This window comes from Molossus molossus, unplaced genomic scaffold (assembly GCF_014108415.1).
Source record: "Molossus molossus isolate mMolMol1 unplaced genomic scaffold, mMolMol1.p scaffold_m16_p_27, whole genome shotgun sequence".
Taxonomy (NCBI): Eukaryota; Metazoa; Chordata; class Mammalia; order Chiroptera; family Molossidae; genus Molossus; species Molossus molossus.
In genome coordinates, this window is record NW_023425363.1 from 1,739,247 (window position 1) to 1,757,573 (window position 18,327).

General features: G+C 50.7%; 1 protein-coding gene across 5 annotated transcripts in view; it reads left to right on the plus strand.

The window, feature by feature from the left end:
- The window catches only part of SLC5A10 (solute carrier family 5 member 10), an 86,823-nt gene that overhangs the window by 26,574 nt on the left and 41,922 nt on the right, over positions 1–18,327 (plus strand). For 3 of the 5 annotated variants that reach the window (XM_036278335.1, XM_036278336.1, XM_036278338.1), the window contains exons 6-7: positions 16,684–16,789; positions 17,104–17,184. In XM_036278335.1, coding sequence (XP_036134228.1) covers positions 16,684–16,789; positions 17,104–17,184 — 187 coding nt within the window. Of the gene's footprint in view, positions 1–7,522; positions 7,538–7,785; positions 7,891–8,271; positions 8,332–9,060; positions 9,166–16,683; positions 16,790–17,103; positions 17,185–18,327 lie in introns of those variants that run through there. The other 2 variants (XM_036278339.1, XM_036278337.1) reach the window with 2 other exon arrangements.

An 18,327-nucleotide genomic window follows, 5' to 3' on the forward strand; every position in this document is an offset into this window, starting at 1 on the left:
AAAGCAGGAAGGAATGCAAAATATGTATCTAAATACACCTCCTGACAGTGTCCCTCTTTTCAAATTTTTCCTGTTTTCAGTTTTATGACTTTTCAAATTCTCCTCTTCCAGATAGTACGAAATGGGGCTTGAAAAAGCCGCCTAATCACTGACCCTTACTGAACACTTGCCAGGTCCCAGGTGCCATCGTCAGAGTGTTACACGTATTAACTCATTAACCTCATAAACACTCTACAGGGAGAACTTTTGTTAAGCTCACAATTCAGAGGAGGAAACTGAGGCCATAGGTTAAATCCCTTGCCCAGGCATTCTGATTCAGATTTTTAAAACTTCATACACATAGAGCACAAAATCTATACTCCTCCAAACAAGAGCCATGCAGGAATACTCGAGTGATAATTTGTTGAAATGTATTAGAAATATAAATATCGGAAGTAAGAAATCACAGCCAAAGATCTCTCAGATTCCTTAGCTCACAGTCCTCATCAGGAGGCAAAAAAGGAAAGCACAGCTTAGCTGCTCACTGAAGAATGATCTTACACTTGACCTTCAGGGCCACAGTAACTTTCCAGACATGTGATACCCTAGGCAATGATGGTCAGCGATGCTCATGGTCACCAGCTCCCTGTTGTGTCTGTGGTCCATCTCTGCCCTAGGCCGAGAGCTTCCCCATGGGGATCCACCCAGGGGGCTGGGCAATGGTGTGGAGTAGTCTGGAGATAACTGAAGCGGAACGCTGAGCTTAGGGGCAGGGATAGCAGGCTGTGGATGGGGAGCGGGCTTCCTCTGTTCTTTTTTTTATTTATTTATTTTTTTAATCCTCACCCAAGGACATTTTTCCATATTTTGTTCAAATAGAGTGGGAGGTGGGGGGGGGGAGGAGAGAGAAATATCGATGTGAAAGAAACACATCGAGTGGTTGCCACCCCGCACGACCCAATCAGGGCCAGGGACAAACTGTAAACTGAGGTAGGTGCCCTTAGCGGGAACCAAACCTGGGTCTCTGGACCGCAGGCCAGCGCTCTGACTGCTGAGCCAAACCGGCCAGGGCCTCTGTTCTTTTTTTTTTTTTTTTTTATCCTCACCCGAGGACATTTTTTCCATTTTTTGCACAGACAGAGTGGGAGGGAGAGAGAGGAACAGAGAGAGAGGGAAACATCGATGTGAAAGGGACACATCGAGTGGCTGCCACCCACACGACCAACCAGGGCTGGGGACAAACTGCAACCGAGGTACATGCCCTTAGCGGGAACCGAACCCGGGTCTCTCTGGACCGCAGGCGGACGCTCTAACCGCTGAGCCAAACCGGCCAGGGCTCTGTTCTTTTTTTAATGAATAATATTCACATAACATAAAACTCACCATTTTAACCATTTTTTAGCATTATCAATTTCTTTGATGATTAGTGATACTGAGCTTTTTTTTTATATGTCTCTTGGCTATCTGTATATTCTCTTTGGAGAAGTGTCTATTCAAGTCCTTTGCCCATTTTAAAACTGGATTGTCTGTCTTCCTTTTGATGAGTTGTATGAGTTCTTTATGTATTTTGGAAAGTAACCCCTTATCAGATGTATCATTGGCAAATATGTTATCCCATACAGTGGGTTTCCTTTTCACATTTTTTGATAGTTTATTTTGCTGTGCAGAAGCTTTTCAGCTTGATGAGTCCCATTTGTTTATCTTTTCCTGAGTTTCTCTTGCCCTTGCAGACATATCAGCAAAAATAATACTGTAAGAGATGTCTGAGACTTTACTGCCTACGTTTTCTCCTGGGATTTTTATGGTTTCGTGACTTACATTTAAGTCTTTTATCCATTTTGAGTTTATTCTTGTGTATGGTGTAAGTTGGTGGTCTAGTTCCTTTTTTCTTTTTTTTTTGCATGTGCCTGTCCAATTTTCCCAACACCGTTTATTGACAAGACTGTCTTCACCCTGGCCGGTATGGCTCAGAAGTTAGAGCATAGGCCCATGGACTGGAGAGACCCAGGTTCAGATCCCGCTAAGGGCATGTACCTTGGTTGCAGTTTGTCCTCAGCCCCGGTTGGGGTTGTGGGGGTGGTAACCAGTCGATGTGTCTCTCTCACATCGATGTTTCTCTCTCTCTTCCCCCCCATCTCCCTCCTGCTCTATCTGAAGATAAATGCAAAAAATGTCGTCTGGTGAGGATGAAAAAAAAAGACTGTCTTTACTCCGTTGTATGTTCTTGCCTCCTTTGTCAGATATTAGTTAACCATAATGGTGTGGTTTGATTTCTGAGGTCTCTAGTCTGTTCCATTGATTTATATGCCTGTCCTTGTGCCAGTACCAGACTATTCTGATTACAGTGGCTTTGTATTATAGTTTGATATGTGGTATTGTGATTCCTCCAACTTTGTTCTTCTTTTTCAAAGTTGCTGTGGCTATTCAGGTCTTTTTTTGGTTCCATATAAAGTTTTGGAATTTTTGCTCTAGATCTGTGAAATATGCTGATGGTATTTTAACAGGGGTTTCATTGAATCTATAGATTGCTTCAGGTAGTATGGAAAGTTTAATGATGTTAATTCTTCCAATCCATGAACATGGTATATGCTTCCACTTGTTTGTATCTTCCTCTATTTCTTTTTTCAATGTCCTATAATTTTCTGAGTACAGGTCTTTTACCTCTTTGGTTAAGTTTATTCTCAGGTATCTTTTTTGTGGTGGTTGTTGCAATGGTAAATGGGATTTTTTTTTAGTGTCTCTTTTTGAGAGTTCATTATTGGTGTACAAAAATGTCTTCAATTTCTGGATGTTAATTTTGTATACTTCTACTTTCCCAAATTCATTTATTAAATCTAGCTTTTTTTTTTTTTTTTAGTGGAGTCTTTAGCATTTTCTGTGTACAATATCCTGTCATCTGTAAATAATGACAGTTTTACTTCTTCATTTCCAATTTGGATGCCTTTTATTTGTCCTTCTTGCCTAATTGCTGTGGCTAGGACTTCCAGTACTATGTTAAATTAAAGTGGTACAAGCGGACATCCCTGTCTTGTTCCTGTTCTTAAGGAAAATGCTTTTAGTTTTCACCCATTGAGCATGATGCTGGTTGTAGGTTTGTCATGTATAGCCTTTATTGTGTTGAAGTATGTTACCTCTATTCCCACTTTGCTTAGAGTTTTTATCAAAAGTGGGTGCTATATTATGTCTATTGCTTTTTCTGCATGCATTGATATAATCATATGATTTTTGTCCTTCATTATGTTTATATGATGTATCACATTTATTGATTTGCAAATATTGTACCAGCCTTGAATCCCCAGAATAAATTCCACTTGGTCATGGTGTATGATCTTTTTAATGTATTGCTAGATCTGATTTTCTAATATTTTGTTGAGGATTTTAGCATCTATGTTCATCAGGGATATTGGCCTGTAAATTTTTCTTTGTTGTGTCTTCATCTGGTTTTGGAATTATAATAATTTTGGTCTTGTAAAAAGAGCTTGGAAGCCTTCCCTCTCTTGAATTTTATGAATAGTTTGAGAAGGATAGATGTTAGTTCTTCTTTGAATGATTGGTAAAACTCACCTGTGAAGCCATCTGGGCCAGGACTTTTGTTTGCTGGGGATTTTTTTTTTTTTTTTTTTTTTTTTACTGCTTCAGTTTAATTAGTTGTTATGGGCCTATTTGGATTTTCTGATTCTTCCTGATTGAGTCTTGGAAGATTATATGTTTCCAGGAATTTGTCCATTTTACCTGGGTTGTTCAGTTTGTTGGCTTATAGCTGTTCATAGTATTTTCTTACAATCCTTTGTATTTCTGTGGCATCAGTTGTTATTTTGATTTTTTCATTTCTGATTTTATTTATTTGGATCCTCTCTCTTTGTCTCTTGATGAGTCTTGCTAAAAGTTCATCAATCTTTTTTTTTCAAAGAACCAGCTCTTGGTTTCATTGATCCTTTGTTTGTTTGTTTTTTAGTTTCTATGTCATTTATTTCTTTTCTGGTCTTTATTATTTCCTTCCTTCTCTTTCTAATTCTTTTATTTGAGCCTGTTCTTGTTTCTTGAGGTAGGCCATAATATTATGAACTTTCCTCTTAGGACCGTTTTGGTTGTGTCCCATAGATTTTGTGGTTTTGTGTGTTTATTTTCATTAGTTTCCAGAAAGTTTTTGATTTCTTCCTTGATCTCATTGGTAACCCATTCATTGTTTAATAACATGTGATTCAGCCTCCTTATGTTTGAGTGTTTTTGAGATTTTTATTGTAGTTGATTTCTATTTTCATGCCATTGTGATCTGAGAAGATACTTGGTATGATTTAAATCTTCTTAATTTGTAGAGACTTAGTTTGTGTTCTAACATGTCGTCTGTTTTTGAGAATGTTCCATGTACACTTGAAAAAAATGTATATTCTGCTACTTTGGGGTGAAATGTTCTGTAAATATAATTTAAACCTATCTGATCTAGTGTATAATTTAAGGTTGTTGTTTTTTTGTCTGGAAGATCTATCTAGTGATGTCAGTGGGGTGTTATAGTCTCCTACTATGACTGTGTGGCTGTCAGTCTTTCCCTTAAAGTCCTCCAGGAGTTTTAAGATATATTTAGGTGCTCCTATGTTGGGTGCATATATGTTTACCATGGTTACATCCTCTTGTTGGATTGATTCCTTTAGTATTATGTAGTGACCTTCTTTGTCTCTTGTTATGGCCTTTGTTTTGACGTCTATATTGTCAGATACTGTAAGTATTGCTACCCCCACTTTTTTTTGTTTCCATTTGCATGGAAACAATTTTCCAGCCCTTTGCTTTTATGCTGTGTGAGTCTTTTGTATTGAGGTGGGTCTCTTGTAGACAGTATATATATATGGATATATATATGGATATATATATCCATTATATATATATTCATTATATATGTCATATATATACATTAAGCTACCCTATGTTTTCTGATTAGAGCATTTAATTCATTTACATTTAAGGTAATTATTGATAGGTACTTATTTATTGCCATTTTAATTATTTATTTATGCCTATGTTCCTCTCTCTCTCTCTCTCTCTCTCTCTCCTCTCTCTATATCTATATATATATATATATTATATATATAATATATATCTATTCTTCTTACAACAGTCCCTTTAACATTTCTTGCATTGCTGGTTTGGTGGTAATAAACTCTGTTAGCCTTTTTTTTTTTTTCCTGTCTGGGAAACTCTTTATTTCACTTTCAATTTAGAATGATAACCTTGCTGGTTAGAGTAGTCTTAGATTCAGATCCTTGCTTTTCATTACTTTGAATACTTTATGCCATTCCCTTCTGGCCTGTAGTGTTTCTGTTGAGAAAACAGCTGACAGCCTTATGGAAGCTCCCCTGTAGGCCACTGACTGCCTCTCTCTTGCTGTCCTTAAGATTCTCTCTTTGTCTTTAACTTATGGCATTTTAATTATGATGTGTCTTAGCATGGGTCTCCTTGTGTTCATCTTAATTGGGACTCTCTGTGCTTCCTGAATTTGTCTTATTTTTTCCTTCACCACGTTAGGGAAGTTTTCTGTCACTGTTTCTTCAAACAGGTTCTCTATCCCTTGCTCACTCCTATGATACTCTGGTACTCCTATGATGCAGATGTTGTTCCATTCCATATTGTCTCAAGGTTTCCTTAAATTATCCTCATGCTTTTTAAGTGGTTTTTCTTTTTGCTGCTCTAGTTGAGTGTTTTTCTACCTTGTCTTACAAATTGCTAGTTCAATCCTCTGCTTCATCTAGCCTATTTTAAATTTCTTACAGTGTATTCTTGATGTCAGATATAGCATTATTCATGTTTGATGGGTTCTTATTCACAGCTTCTATGTCCTTTTTCATGTTGATGTAGTTCCCACTAAGTTCCTTGTAGTTCCCATTAAGTCACTTGTAGTTCTCACAAAGTTCCTTGAGCATCATTATAACCATTACCCTAGACTCTATGTCTAATAAATTGCTTACCTGCATTTTATTTAGCTCTTTTTTTCTGGAGAGTTCTCTTTATCTTTCATTAGTAGTGTTTCCTTGTATGTCCATTTTAGTTTCCTCTTGTGTTTGTTTGTATAAATTAGATAGAACTGCTATGACTCCCAGTCCTCATAAAGTGGTCTTTCGTAGTAAATGCCCTATGGAACCCAGTCTCCTTGACTCCTGAGTTTCATGCTCTAGGAATGTCCCCCCCTTTTTTAAAAATATGTTTTTTATTGATTTTTTAGAGAGAAAGGAATGGAGAGGGAGGTAGAAGCATTGATGTGAGAGAGAAACATCCATTGGCTGCCTCCTACATGCCCCCTACTGGGGATTGAGCCCTGACAAGGAATCGAACCAAGACCTCTCAGTCCATAGGACGACATTCAATTCACTGAGCCACACTGACTGGGCTAGGAGTATCCCTTTTGTGGGTTATGTGGGCTCTCCTGTTGTAATTGGGCCTTGATTGTTGTCCCATTCATGGGTGGGATCTTCCTCTTAGGCTGGCTGACTGTGAGACTCAACCCTGACCACATCATGTGAGCTGCTATAAAGGTGCTGTTGTTCTATTGTTTCCCCCAGAAATTAGTGTCCCCACTTGTGCAATCAGTTTGACTCTGTCTATTGCTTTGAAAAAGGATATAGTCTAGCCCTGGCCAGGTAGTTCAGTTGGTTGGAGCATAGTCCTGATACATCAAGGTTTTGGATTCTATACCAATGAAACCTGAAATGAGTAAAGCTTCAGGAGACGATGAGCCTGGAGTCAGAAAGCAGGATTGGAGTGAGAACTGAGAGAAAGCTGTGTGGTCTTGGGAGATTAGTGTAAAGCTCTAAGCATCAATTTCTCCACCAGTTAATCTTCTGTGAGGAGAGAAGCTATTGTGATCCATTTTAACCATTTTAAATTGCACAATTTAGTGACATTTGGTACATTCACAGTGTTGAACAACCACCACCTCTATCTAGTTCCAAAACATTTTATCACCCCAAAAGGAAACCCCACACCTATTAGTAGTCATTCCCTATTGTCTCCTCTCTCCAGTCCCTGGCAACCACTAACCTACTTTTTGTCTTCATGGATTTGCCTATTTTGGACATTCATATGAACAGAACCACACCACATGTGGCCTTTTGGGTCTGACTTCTCACTTAACAGAATGTTTTCAAGGGTTACCCATGTTGTAGCATGTATTATTTTATTCCTTGACATGGTTGGATAATATTCCATAGTGTGGAGAGACCACATTTTGTTATCCACTCATCAGTTGATGGACACTGGGTGGTTTCTACCTTTTGACTATTGTGAACATTGCTGCTATGAGCATTCATGTGCATGAATTTTGTCTGAACACCTATTTTCAGTTCTCTTAGATACTCACCTAGAAGTGGAACTCCTGGGCTGTAGAGTAATTGTATGTTTAATCTTTGAGAAATGGCCAGACTATTTGCACATCAGGGGCACCATTTTACATTCCCTCCAGCAAAGCACAAGGGTTCCAACTTCTGCTCTGTTCTTACAGTCCTCCTGTCGAGCCAGCAGGAACACAGTGAGCGGCTACTTCCTGGCAGGCCGGGACATGACGTGGTGGCCGGTGAGTGCACCCCGAAACCTCCTGTCCCTCCTTCCAGTGGGACCACATCTGACCTCCAGATAGCAGCATTTGCATCCCTGAGGTCACTGCTCAGGTTGGTTCAAGCAGGTGGTGATGGGACAGGCTGAAGCTGTCAGGGGGTCCCCAAGCTGGGGGTGTAGAAAGGGGGTGCTAGAAATTGTGTGAAGGGTGGGATCTTTGAAATCTTGATGGTCCACGGCTGATTCCTTTTCCCTTCTCCCCTCCAGATCGGAGCCTCCCTCTTTGCCAGCAGCGAGGGTGCAGGCCTCTTCATTGGACTGGCAGGCTCAGGCGCGGCTGGAGGCCTGGCTGTGGCAGGTTTTGAATGGAATGTGAGCTCCCAGAGTGGGGGGCACAGGTTGTGGGAGGTGCAACCACCTTGAAAGGCCCTGGATAGGGGCTCCATGGGAGTGCACCCCTCAATGGCCAGAGGGGCACCTCCCAGCAACTTAGGTCAGCCAGTGTCCAGATGTGTTCTATGCAGCAGTGTTCCTGGGAAAATCTGGTTTTCCAAAATGCTGGACAAACCAGCAAGAAGGGAGCTGCTAGCCTTGACCCAGGCCAGCTGTTTACAGAGGTGCAAGGAGGAGAAGGGGCTGCCCTGGGTTCTCATGGCAAGTCAGACCCCCAGACCACGGGACCCAGTTTCACTTCTGGAGCAGGGCTTGTGGGAGCTGTGCCCTCTGTCCTCACCCTTCCTCTGTCACCTTCAGGCCACATACGTGCTGCTGGCCCTGGCGTGGGTGTTTGTGCCTATCTACGTCTCCTCAGAGGTGAGTCTGCTCCTGGAGCCTCAGGGTAGCCTCCTCTGGGTCTGGACCTTGGTCCAAATTGCTGGTGGTGATAGGCAGGCCCCTCTGGCTTCACTCACAAGTTGGTGAACTCTCCAAGCTGTGTTTGTTGTTAGTCCAATAAACATTCCTATCAACCCAAGGCAGGTCCCCTAGGACATCAGCCCAGGTACCTTTGCTGGTTTCCATGACCCTTGCATGCTGCATCTTGAGAATGATGCTCCATATACCTGGGCGCACAAGCTACACACCTGAATGACACACCTGGGTGGCACTACTGAGCTGCACACCAGTGTAGCACACCTGGGCAACACTGTCCTTGATTCTGCCCACTCCTTTAGCCCCAGCTGAGCTGTCACTAAGTCTGGGGGATTCCATTTCCGGGATCCCTCTCAGTCTGCCCTCTGCCCTGCCCCTCGCAGCCACCTCTCCTTCCAGCCTCAACATAGCTCATCTGGTTTTGTAATAACAGCTTCCAAGCTTGTCCCTCTGTCCCCAACTACAGCCCCTCCAATCCATTCCTCATGTCAGCCTTGAAGAGCAACATAAACCTGCCACTCCTCTGCCTAAAACCCTGAGGATATTGTCAAAATCTTTAGCCTGAAATTCAATACGCAGCGTGGGCCTGCACGTTGCCCTTGAGGAGCTCCTAGCCCCGAACGCTGGCTGTGGTCTCAGGAACTCTCCCCCCACACCCCCTGCCGCCGCCAGATCATCACCATGCCTGAATACATTCAGAAGCGCTACGGAGGCCAGAGGATTCGCATGTACCTGTCTGTCCTGTCACTGCTGCTGTCTGTCTTCACCAAGATATCGGTGAGCTGTCCCTACCTTCAGCTTCTAGCCAACAGAGGCTGGAAGCCTCCCACTCTGGAGGCCCCTCAGGCAGACTTGACATCCTCTCATGCACTTCTCTCTTGTTGAACATCTGGGGAAACTGAGACCCAAAGAGGAACAATGACTTGCCTAGAGTCACAGAGTGAGTTTGTGACAGCTGGTCCAGGGCCCAGAGTGCAGGCTTAGCAGCCAGGATAGTTAGGCGAAGAACATAGGTTCTGTGACTCCTGATTCACCCCAAGCTCTAGATATGGGGCACCAGAGGGGTACTCAGTATCAGGGGGTGGTGGTGGATGTCCCTGGTCAGCCTCTAGCCTTCCCTGGACCTGCACCAAGGTGAGCCAGGACCTCCCACTAGGGGGCGCAGAGAGCCCACATGATCTGCGCTGAGGTTAGAGGCTGCATGTAGCTGACCTGCCTCTTACCTGGGGCTGGCCAACTCTATCACAAACTGTCCCCAGGAGCACCCTTCTGGCATTGGAGTGCCATTGGAGTGGATACTTCCAGACCTCTTTCCCTGAGGGCCTGAAGTCGGACCCGCTGGGAGGTTAAGAGCAGAAAGCACACCAGAATGTCAGTTAGGACTTACTGGAGGCTTGTCTTGTCCAAGCCCCTAATTGTACAGATGGGAAACCACGGCTCAGGGAGGGCATGTGACTTGTCTCAAGCCTGCCAGTGACTTCATGCCAGTGCCGGACCTGCCTCTCTCTCTCTGGGGCCACCCAGCCTCCTTCTGTCCACCTTCGGACAGGGCTCAGGGAGCAGGGCACCTGGCCTGAGTTCTGGGTCAGCCTGCTTCTGGCTGAGTGAACCCGGACGAGCCCCTGAGCCTTGGTTACGGAACATGGAGGAGGCCTGCCTGTGCCTGCCTCTCGTGGCTGCTGCGGAGGCTGGTGAAGGCTGGTCTGTGTGGTGGTGGGCAGTGCTCAGGGAGGCCTGGCTTTCTCCCCGGGGTGGAGTCACCTCGTGGGCCCTCTTCAGGTCAGCTCTGGAGCTAGGAAAACCCAGTCATGCCATCGATTTTGTGGAGGGAGTGGAGGCCTCGCTGTGAGCCAGGTGCTGCGGGCAGGGCTCCCGGAAACCAGGCCCTGGGAGCATGACGCTCAGCAGCCTGGGACAGCCTGGGGCCCACCTGGCCCGCGAGACCCTGAGTGGGGGCCGACCTGGCCTCTGAGTTGACCGTCTCCCCACCTTGGGCGTGGGAACAGCGGTTGGCGGCCTCTCTGCACACCCTGGAGCCTGGTCGGGGCCTGTACTGTGCACCCACAGGACAGCTCCGGGGGCCAGAGCATCTTGTCCTTCTGAGCAGGTTCCACGAAGAGTGACAGGCAGGCCTGCTGTGCCTTCCACACTAGCTCTCGGGGTGTCGACAGGGGCTTTCTCCCTCGAGGTTCCCTGTAGAGGCCAGAGGCCCTGGCTGTGCACTGCCCTTAGGTCCAGTTTAGAAACCGTCACCCATGCTCGTCCTCCGTTTCCAGGCCCCTCACCAGCCGTCTCCCCTGGGACCAGACACAGAAACGGATAAGCCCCGGCCCTGCCCTCCAGGGGCTGCGCAGCGGTGGGAGGCAGGCGTGCACGCAGAGCAGACAAGCAGGGGCCTCAGACGAGGCGGCAGCGCCTGCTGGCGTCTGAGCCGGGCTTTCATGGAGAAACGGATAGCGGGGGGCGAGTGGGGCATGAAGGCGAAGGAGAAGTGGGTACAGGAGGTGGCGGGTGGCCAGGCAGGAGGCCCAGGTGCTAAGGGTTTCTGAGTCAGCACTTCCCAGGAGAAGACAGAAAGCTGTGAGGAGCGGGGGATGAGGAGATGGGAGCCGTGGAGACTGGGGTGCACCAGAGGCACTCACACAGCAGACCTGGGTGCCCATCCAGCTCTCCGGCTGCCAGTGTCCGCCTGGCCCAGAATGCCGCGGTGGGAGGTGAGGCTGGGGTTCCGATCGCAAGGGCTCGAGTACCCAAGCGGCACTGGGGGTTTAAGCAAGGTAGAGACACAGTCAGTTTTGTGTTAGGGCCCTGCCACCTCCCAGCGGACAGGCTGGAGGGGAGAGAGGCCAGAGGAGGGAGGCCCCGCTGGGGTCTGGAGGAGCCGAGTCGTGGGCCTAGGGGTCCTTTTATCCCGTTTCAGCCTGTTGCTGTTCTGTGGTAGGGTTTGTATCTCACACTCAGAGCGACCTGAAGTGGGCAGCTTGGGTGGGACTTGCAGAATGGTGCAGGGTTAAGTGGGAGGGTCCTTAGAGGCTATCTTGTCCTGCAACCCCCGTTTATAGATGAGACCATCGAGACCTGGAGAGCTGCTGTCACTTGCCAAAGGTCATGCTCGGTCAGGCAAAGATCACATGTAGAAGCCCGGGCCTCAGACTCCCGGGCGGAAGCCTGACCGCTGCCCCGCTGCGCTAAAGCAGTCAGGGTGTGACACGTCAAGCTTTACTTTTTGATGAAGGTGACCCAGTTTGTCCACCTATAAAATGGGGAGCAACCTATTGATGTCAAGGCTGGGGCTTCAGAAGCATGTTGGGGCTGCCCAGAGGAAGCAGCGAGGGAGCACTAGATGTCAGGCTTGGTTTGGGAGGGCGTGGGGCCACCCTGGCTGATGGCCCTAGGTCAAAGCCGTTTGAAAGGGCATGTGCCCAGCCGGCCTCCCAGGACCCTGACCACACTGGGCTCAGACCCAGAGATGCCCCACGTGTCTGTACTGCCAGGACCCAGCCCAGACGCAGCTGGCCCGGATGGAGACCACCGAGCCTGGCTGCTGCCATTCCTCAGGTGGGGACCCTGGCCTGCAGAGAGAACCTGCGATGTCAGGGTGCAGAGAGCACCTCACTGACCCTATGGGGCTAAGGGGAACCAAGGTCCAACTCCATCATTGTGTGGCTCTGGGCTAATCTAATCTCTGGAAAGTAGAGAAACCTGGTGTGACACCTCAGGCCTCTTGGAGTAAAGGCCAACTGTGGCCTTAGAGGGTCCTTCCAGATGCAGCCCCTTACATCACTGACCTTACCTCTCCCTCTTCTCCGTTACACACAGCAAGCCAGCATGGCCTCCTCGCAATTCCTTTAACATCCCAGGCTTGATCCTGCCTCAGGGCCTTTGCACTTGCTATGGCCTCTACCTGGAACCTTCTTTCCCGGGATAGCCGCATGGCTCACTCCCTCACTCCTCTCAAGTCTTTGAAATTTCACCTTCTCAGTGAGGCCTACTCCCGCCCCAGCAGGACTGGACTGTGTTACCTGCCCCCTCGTTTTCATACAGGTACTATCTTCCAGTATGCTGAATAGATTACTTAAAATGTCTGTTGTCTGCCTCCCCCATTTTTCTCTTTGTTCATTGATGTATCTCTAGTCCTACTTCATAGGAATGAATGAGACGATGTATGCCAGGGATCAGCTAACATTTTTTGTAAAGGCCCTGTAATATATATTTGTGGCTTTGCAGGCCACATGCAAACTACAGTTGACCCTTGAACGACATGGGTTTGAACTGCACAGATCCGCTTACACATGGGCTTTTTCAGTGAGTACACAGTTGGCTCTCCGTGCCCTGGCTTCTGCATCCACGACTGGGAGTCCCTGGAGGCGAAGGGCCAATGGGATGTGCTGTTCTTCCACCGCTTATATAATGAAATTGAGTGGAGTTTGTTGTCCGTGAGAGTCCCGGAATCAATCCCCTGCAGGTACTGAGGGATGGAGTTTCGTCTCTGCGGAGTCAAAAGTTATACTTGGATTTTCAGCTGCACGGGAGTCGAGGCCCCTAACTCCCATGTTGTTCGGGGGCCAGCAGTTTTCAGCTTTGCCACTGGAGTGCAAAAGCCCATCGCCTGTGTGCCAGTCCTCGCTGCAGTCCATGCAAAAGTGCGCATCCGTTGAGCTCCTGCGGTGTGCCAGGCCCTGTCTGAGCCTGGGTGATGCACGTCTCTGCTGTCAGGGGCTCGTGTTCCAGGCAGACGAGGGACGTAAACAGACCAGTGCAATCACAGTAGTAAGTAAGAGTGTGATAAAAGAAGCGAACGCTGGGCTGAAATCTAGAGTGAGAGGACAGTAGTGGGGACGTGGCTTCGGAGTGGTCTGGGATGAAAATGCGGGGCTGGCAGCAGCCGGAGGCTGTGGGTGCGGCGTGGAGCCAGGAGCTGAGGGAGGGGGAGCCATGGCGGGGAGGCCAGCAGTGGTTTCACTCTGCGTGCTGTGGAAACGCAGACCTCCGAGCTCCCTCCAAGCTCCCTCCGAGCTTCCTCCGAACAAGCCCAGTGCAGGAGGGTGGTGAGGGGCAGCGCAGGTGCGGAGGACTATTTCGCAGGTGTGGCTGGTAGATCAGGTCCAGAGTGTGGCAAAGGAGAGAAGTTTCTGAAACCCTGAAGGGATTGTTATGGCTTCTACGGAGTTGGGCAGGGTTTGGGAGCAGGGGACACCGAGGATGATTTGGGGGGAAATCACATGGTAAACTTGTGAACCACCCCAGCTTCTTGGCTACCACCTGGGTAGGGAGGTGGCCCATGCAGGGTGCGGGTTCAGGCAGGGGGGCACATGCTCGTGGGGACATGGGGCTCAGCAGGTCAGCCCAGCCTGCAAGTCAGCTCAGTGGAGCAGCTCCCTCGCACTACTTTAGCCTCGCTCACTCCGGTGTCCTAGAGTCACAGTTTTTTTCAAGCTCCACGAGATGGTGCCAAAATGGGGTCCTCTCTCTCCAGGGACCTGGGAGCGCACGGTCCCCAGGGTCAGCCCAGCCGGAAGGCTGCTGCCTTGGGTGCTGCTTCATGACTGCAGGGCTTTAGGCGAGTTGTTTCAGTCCAAGTGGTGGCGCCTCCTCTGGGGAGGGGACTGGATCATGACGCCAACCTCGTAGGACACCAAGCCTAAAATGAGAATAAAGCGCTCGGGCATCGTGTGGCACACACGTAGGTTTACCAGGCACCCGGCGGGGACTTCCTGGGGCAGGGGGTCTTCTGGTACAAGACGAGAGGCGGAAGCCCCTGTGAGTAAAGGCATGGCGTGGGCACAGGCTGGGCCTCACCCTTGGGAAGAAATAACAGGAGGTGGTAAAGACAGTTGGTGAGGAATGAGTTTGGGGTCAGATCACAGGAGGAAACTGATGACCTTGCACACCATTCGTAAGCAGTGGGGAGCCACAGCAGGTGTCTGAGCAAGGGTGGAGCAAGGCCCTGGTGAGCTGTGTGCCCTTGAGAGTGGGCCTTCCTTTGAGACTCAAGTTCCCTGCTGCTGTCCTTTTGATCTTCTTCCCAGGGTTTTGCCACCAGGGGCAAGTCCCTCTGCCTTGCCTCTCTCTGTCCACACGGGGTCAGATGAGACTCCACAGCTGCTCCTAGGCCACCAGGGAGGGAGGCACAGAGGAGAGATGCCAGTAGGGGGTCTACAGAGGCCAGAGGGATGAGGGGGCTGCCCCTGGCCCAAGCGCCTGTGTTCTTTCCACACTGCTCCCCCATTTTACAGATGAGAGCCACTGAGGCTCAGGAGGTGAAGCAGCCTTTAGATGGGGACAGTTGACCAGGGACAGACTCGGTCCCTGCGACTCTGGGTTTAGGGCTCCGAGAGTCTGCCAGGTTGCAGCTTGTCTGGTCTGCAGGAGAGAGCCCCGCCTGCGGGAGAGAGCCCCGCCTGGGGGAGAGAGCCCAGTCTGCGGGAGAGAGCCCCGTCTACACGAGAGAGCCCCGTCTGCGGGACAGAGCCCCGTCTGCGGGAGAGAGCACCGCCTGGGGGAGAGGCAGCTCAGACAGTGACAGGCGGGCATCACCTGCAATTCTTCATCTGGGGGCTCCTTTGGATCCTGCAGGCACCTGCACTCCCGCCACAGGCCTCTCGTGACAGCGGCAAACTTTCGCTGACGTTGTGCAGGACCCTGGATGGAAGACAGCAGTTCATGTCCCATCTTCACACCTTTGTGCTGGCCCTGCTGCCTGTCAGACCCCTCGTCATCGCCTATAGGCAGAGAAGGAAGGGAGCACTGTCCCTGGAGAGCAGGGGGAAAGGGAACAGGGCCCCGGAGACTGACCCCTGAGAGGAGAGGCGGAAGCTGAGGGAGCCAAGGCCTGGAGGCAGCAAAGTGCTGGGCACTGGATGGAGGCCAGTCTGGCGTGACCAGAGTCAACTGTGCTTAAAGGGATAAGTGCCAGAGCTCGAAGGTCAGGCACACAGACCGGGACTTTGCTCTGAGGGCAGCTGGGTCCAGGGAGGGGCCTTCAGTGATGGCCAGAGGATGACCAGGCAGGAGGGCTGCTTTCTAGAGCCTTCCAGGCGGGCTCTCACCTGGCACCTCCAGTTCCTCTTCCTGGGCCTCACCTTGGCCAAGTCCATTCCCCTCCCTGTGCCTCAGTTTCTCCTCTGGTCTCATGGGAGCTGGAGGCAGATGCCTCCCAACACACTCACACATGCACACATGCACACACACACACACGCATGCGCACGCACACTGCCTAAGCCTGACAGCACCTTGCCGGTCTCCGCACTGGCTGGTCTCCTCTCCAAAGGAAGGGGGAGGGGGAGTTTGGAGTGGGAGGTACAGGAACATGGGCTTGGGGTGAGACCCAGTTTCCTGGGCTCTGTGTCCCTGAGGCCTGGGAGGGCAGGGGTCCACAGCCTCACCCCAGCAGTGCCGGCAGCTCCAAGCTAGGCCAGGAGCTGGGGTAGGTCAGCGGGCTGCTGCCCCCGGCCTTGCAGATGGCCTCACAGCCTCGCCAGCCTTCCCAGGATGTTCTTGGCCCCAAAGGCTATTTTGGGTTGTCTCCCCTCTAGTAGGCAGCACAGAAGGGCAGGTTAGAAAACTTGGGGGGTGGAGCCTGTGCCTAGCACCCAGGTCCCTCAGGGCAGGGTCCTGCCCTCCCGCTCTCTGGGTCCCCGCTGCACAGGGGGTAGGAGCATGCCCTGGAAGCTCACCCTGGAGCTCTGATTCTTGCCCCAAATGGGTCCTGGGATGGCAGGGGCTGTGTCTAGTCTGGGGACCAGCCTCAGCCTAACACATGGTCTTGACTTCAGCTCCAATCCCACCAGCGGGCATGGAGTAAGACTGCCCAGTTTCCCAGCCCGCCCATGCCCATGCCTGGTCTGTTCTCGGAGAGCCCCGTCTAATAGGGAGCAGAGAACAGAGCCATACCCAGACAGACTCGGGCCTGGAGACCGAGGCATGTGCACCTGTTTTCTGAGGCCTATTAGTCTTCCCCCAGGAAGCCCTCCTGACTCCTCCTCATCAAGGACACCCTGGGAACCAAGGGGCCTGGGCTCTGCCCGTCACATCTTGTCAAGGGCCAGACTCAATAGCAATGCTGCTCCCTGGTAGGACCTTGTTAACAGCACTAACATCCCTACGTACAGCTTGTCCACAGCCAGGACCGCCTCCCTCCCTCATCCAGCCCCGGGCAGGTTGGGGGGCTTTCCCCCTCCTTATCCACGGGGCATGGAGGCCACTCTGTGAGTGAACAGCAAAGCAGAGGCTCACTTGCGTCCCAGGTCCTACAGTCACCTGGGACCTCAACACGAGATGTCTTTCCCATCCCAGATCGACCTGTACGCGGGGGCTCTCTTTGTGCACATCTGCCTGGGCTGGAACTTCTACCTGTCCACGCTCCTCATGCTCGCCATCACAGCCCTGTACACCATTGCAGGTATGGCTCCCAGGCAGGGTCGGCATCGGGGCAGCCGGGTGGACACGCGCCAGAATCTGAGAGGCTACAAGGAGCCAAGGGGCATGAGCAGGAGGCAGGGGCCACCTCCTCCCACAGCCTGGGACATGGCCGGTTTAGGGTTGGATTTGTGGTCCTGCTCTGCTGGCCGAGTGTCCTGGTCCCACAGCTCACCCACCTGCAAAAGGGCAGGGACATGGATGTGGACAGTGGTCCCTCCCAGAGCACTGGGCTGCTTCCCTGTCTCTTCTCCCTCGAGACGAGGGCCCCTCCAGCTTCCATGTTTTCTCCCACAGGAGGCCTGGCCGCTGTGATCTACACAGACGCCCTGCAAACACTCATCATGGTGGTGGGAGCTGTCATTCTGACCGTCAAAGGTGAGGGCTGTGGGCTGTGGTAGGGCCGACCCCAGCAGAGTGCCCTTCGGGGCCTGGGTGTCCACGCTGCGGGAGGGTTGGCTCATGAGGTCAAGCCATGAGGCAGTCAGCCACCTGCCGCCTCTGGGCCTCTGAGTGGTGGAGGCGCCGCCCCTCTCCAGCCCACACCCCCAGCTGCATTGCTGTCAGCAGCTCCTGGGTGGCTCAGGTGTGGTGCGGGGCTGACTCAGGGACGCAGGGCCAGCTGCACCTGCCCTGGCTCGGTTCTTGAGGCTGAGGTTGGACCCCAGGCGGATGTGGAAACACACGATTAGACCACAAGACTGCCTGTGTGTCTGCTCCAGCTGACTAGAGCCACCTCCCAGAGCCCGAGGAGTGCTGCTGCCGCCTGCTGAGGAGCAGGCGGAAGAGCAGGGCCTTCACACAGACCCGACACTGGTCTGGGAACAGGGACGAAGCTCAGAGGGCACAACTCCCCATCCCTGGAAGGATGCAAGCAGAGCCGGAGGATCCCACAGAGGGCAACAGAGGCCTTTAAAGTCTCTTCCAGGCTCAGACTACAGGGTCCTGGGACTATCTCTGCCCCATGTGCAGAGTTTGCACCTTTGCTCTGAGTATTCACCCAGCTTGGCTTGGGCTCCAGGCAGCAAGGATGCTGGAGACCCCGAGTCTGAGCAGCAGGATTCCTGCTTGGGAAAGGTGGGGGAGCAGGGCCTGGCTAAGACTGGGGTTCTCCTGTGTCCAGGTTTCTGTGCATCTGCTTCATCTCAGACCAGGGGCCTGTGTCCCTAGAAACCACTGCAGAAGAGAAACCTAGGCAGCCAGACCCAGTCTGGACAGAGGGGAGTGAGGGCAGACACTGCACAGGTCACAGAGGGGCCAGGCCTTGGCCCGAAGGGCTAACCCCAAGGTAGACAGAAACGGTGAGGGTGAATGTGGTCTGCTTGAGAGGAAAGTCCCCTGGCTCGAGGCCCAGCTGGCTGTGCCTGTGGCCTTGGTCATGCCCCGCTGTCCCCCAGGACCTGTTTCCTTTTGCAGAGTTGCGTCGCTGCTAGCCATTCTCAGCTCTGCCCGAAAGCATGGCCTTCAGAATTCCCTGGGTCAGGACTTCAACACTTCAAGCTTCCTGGAAGGAACTTAAAT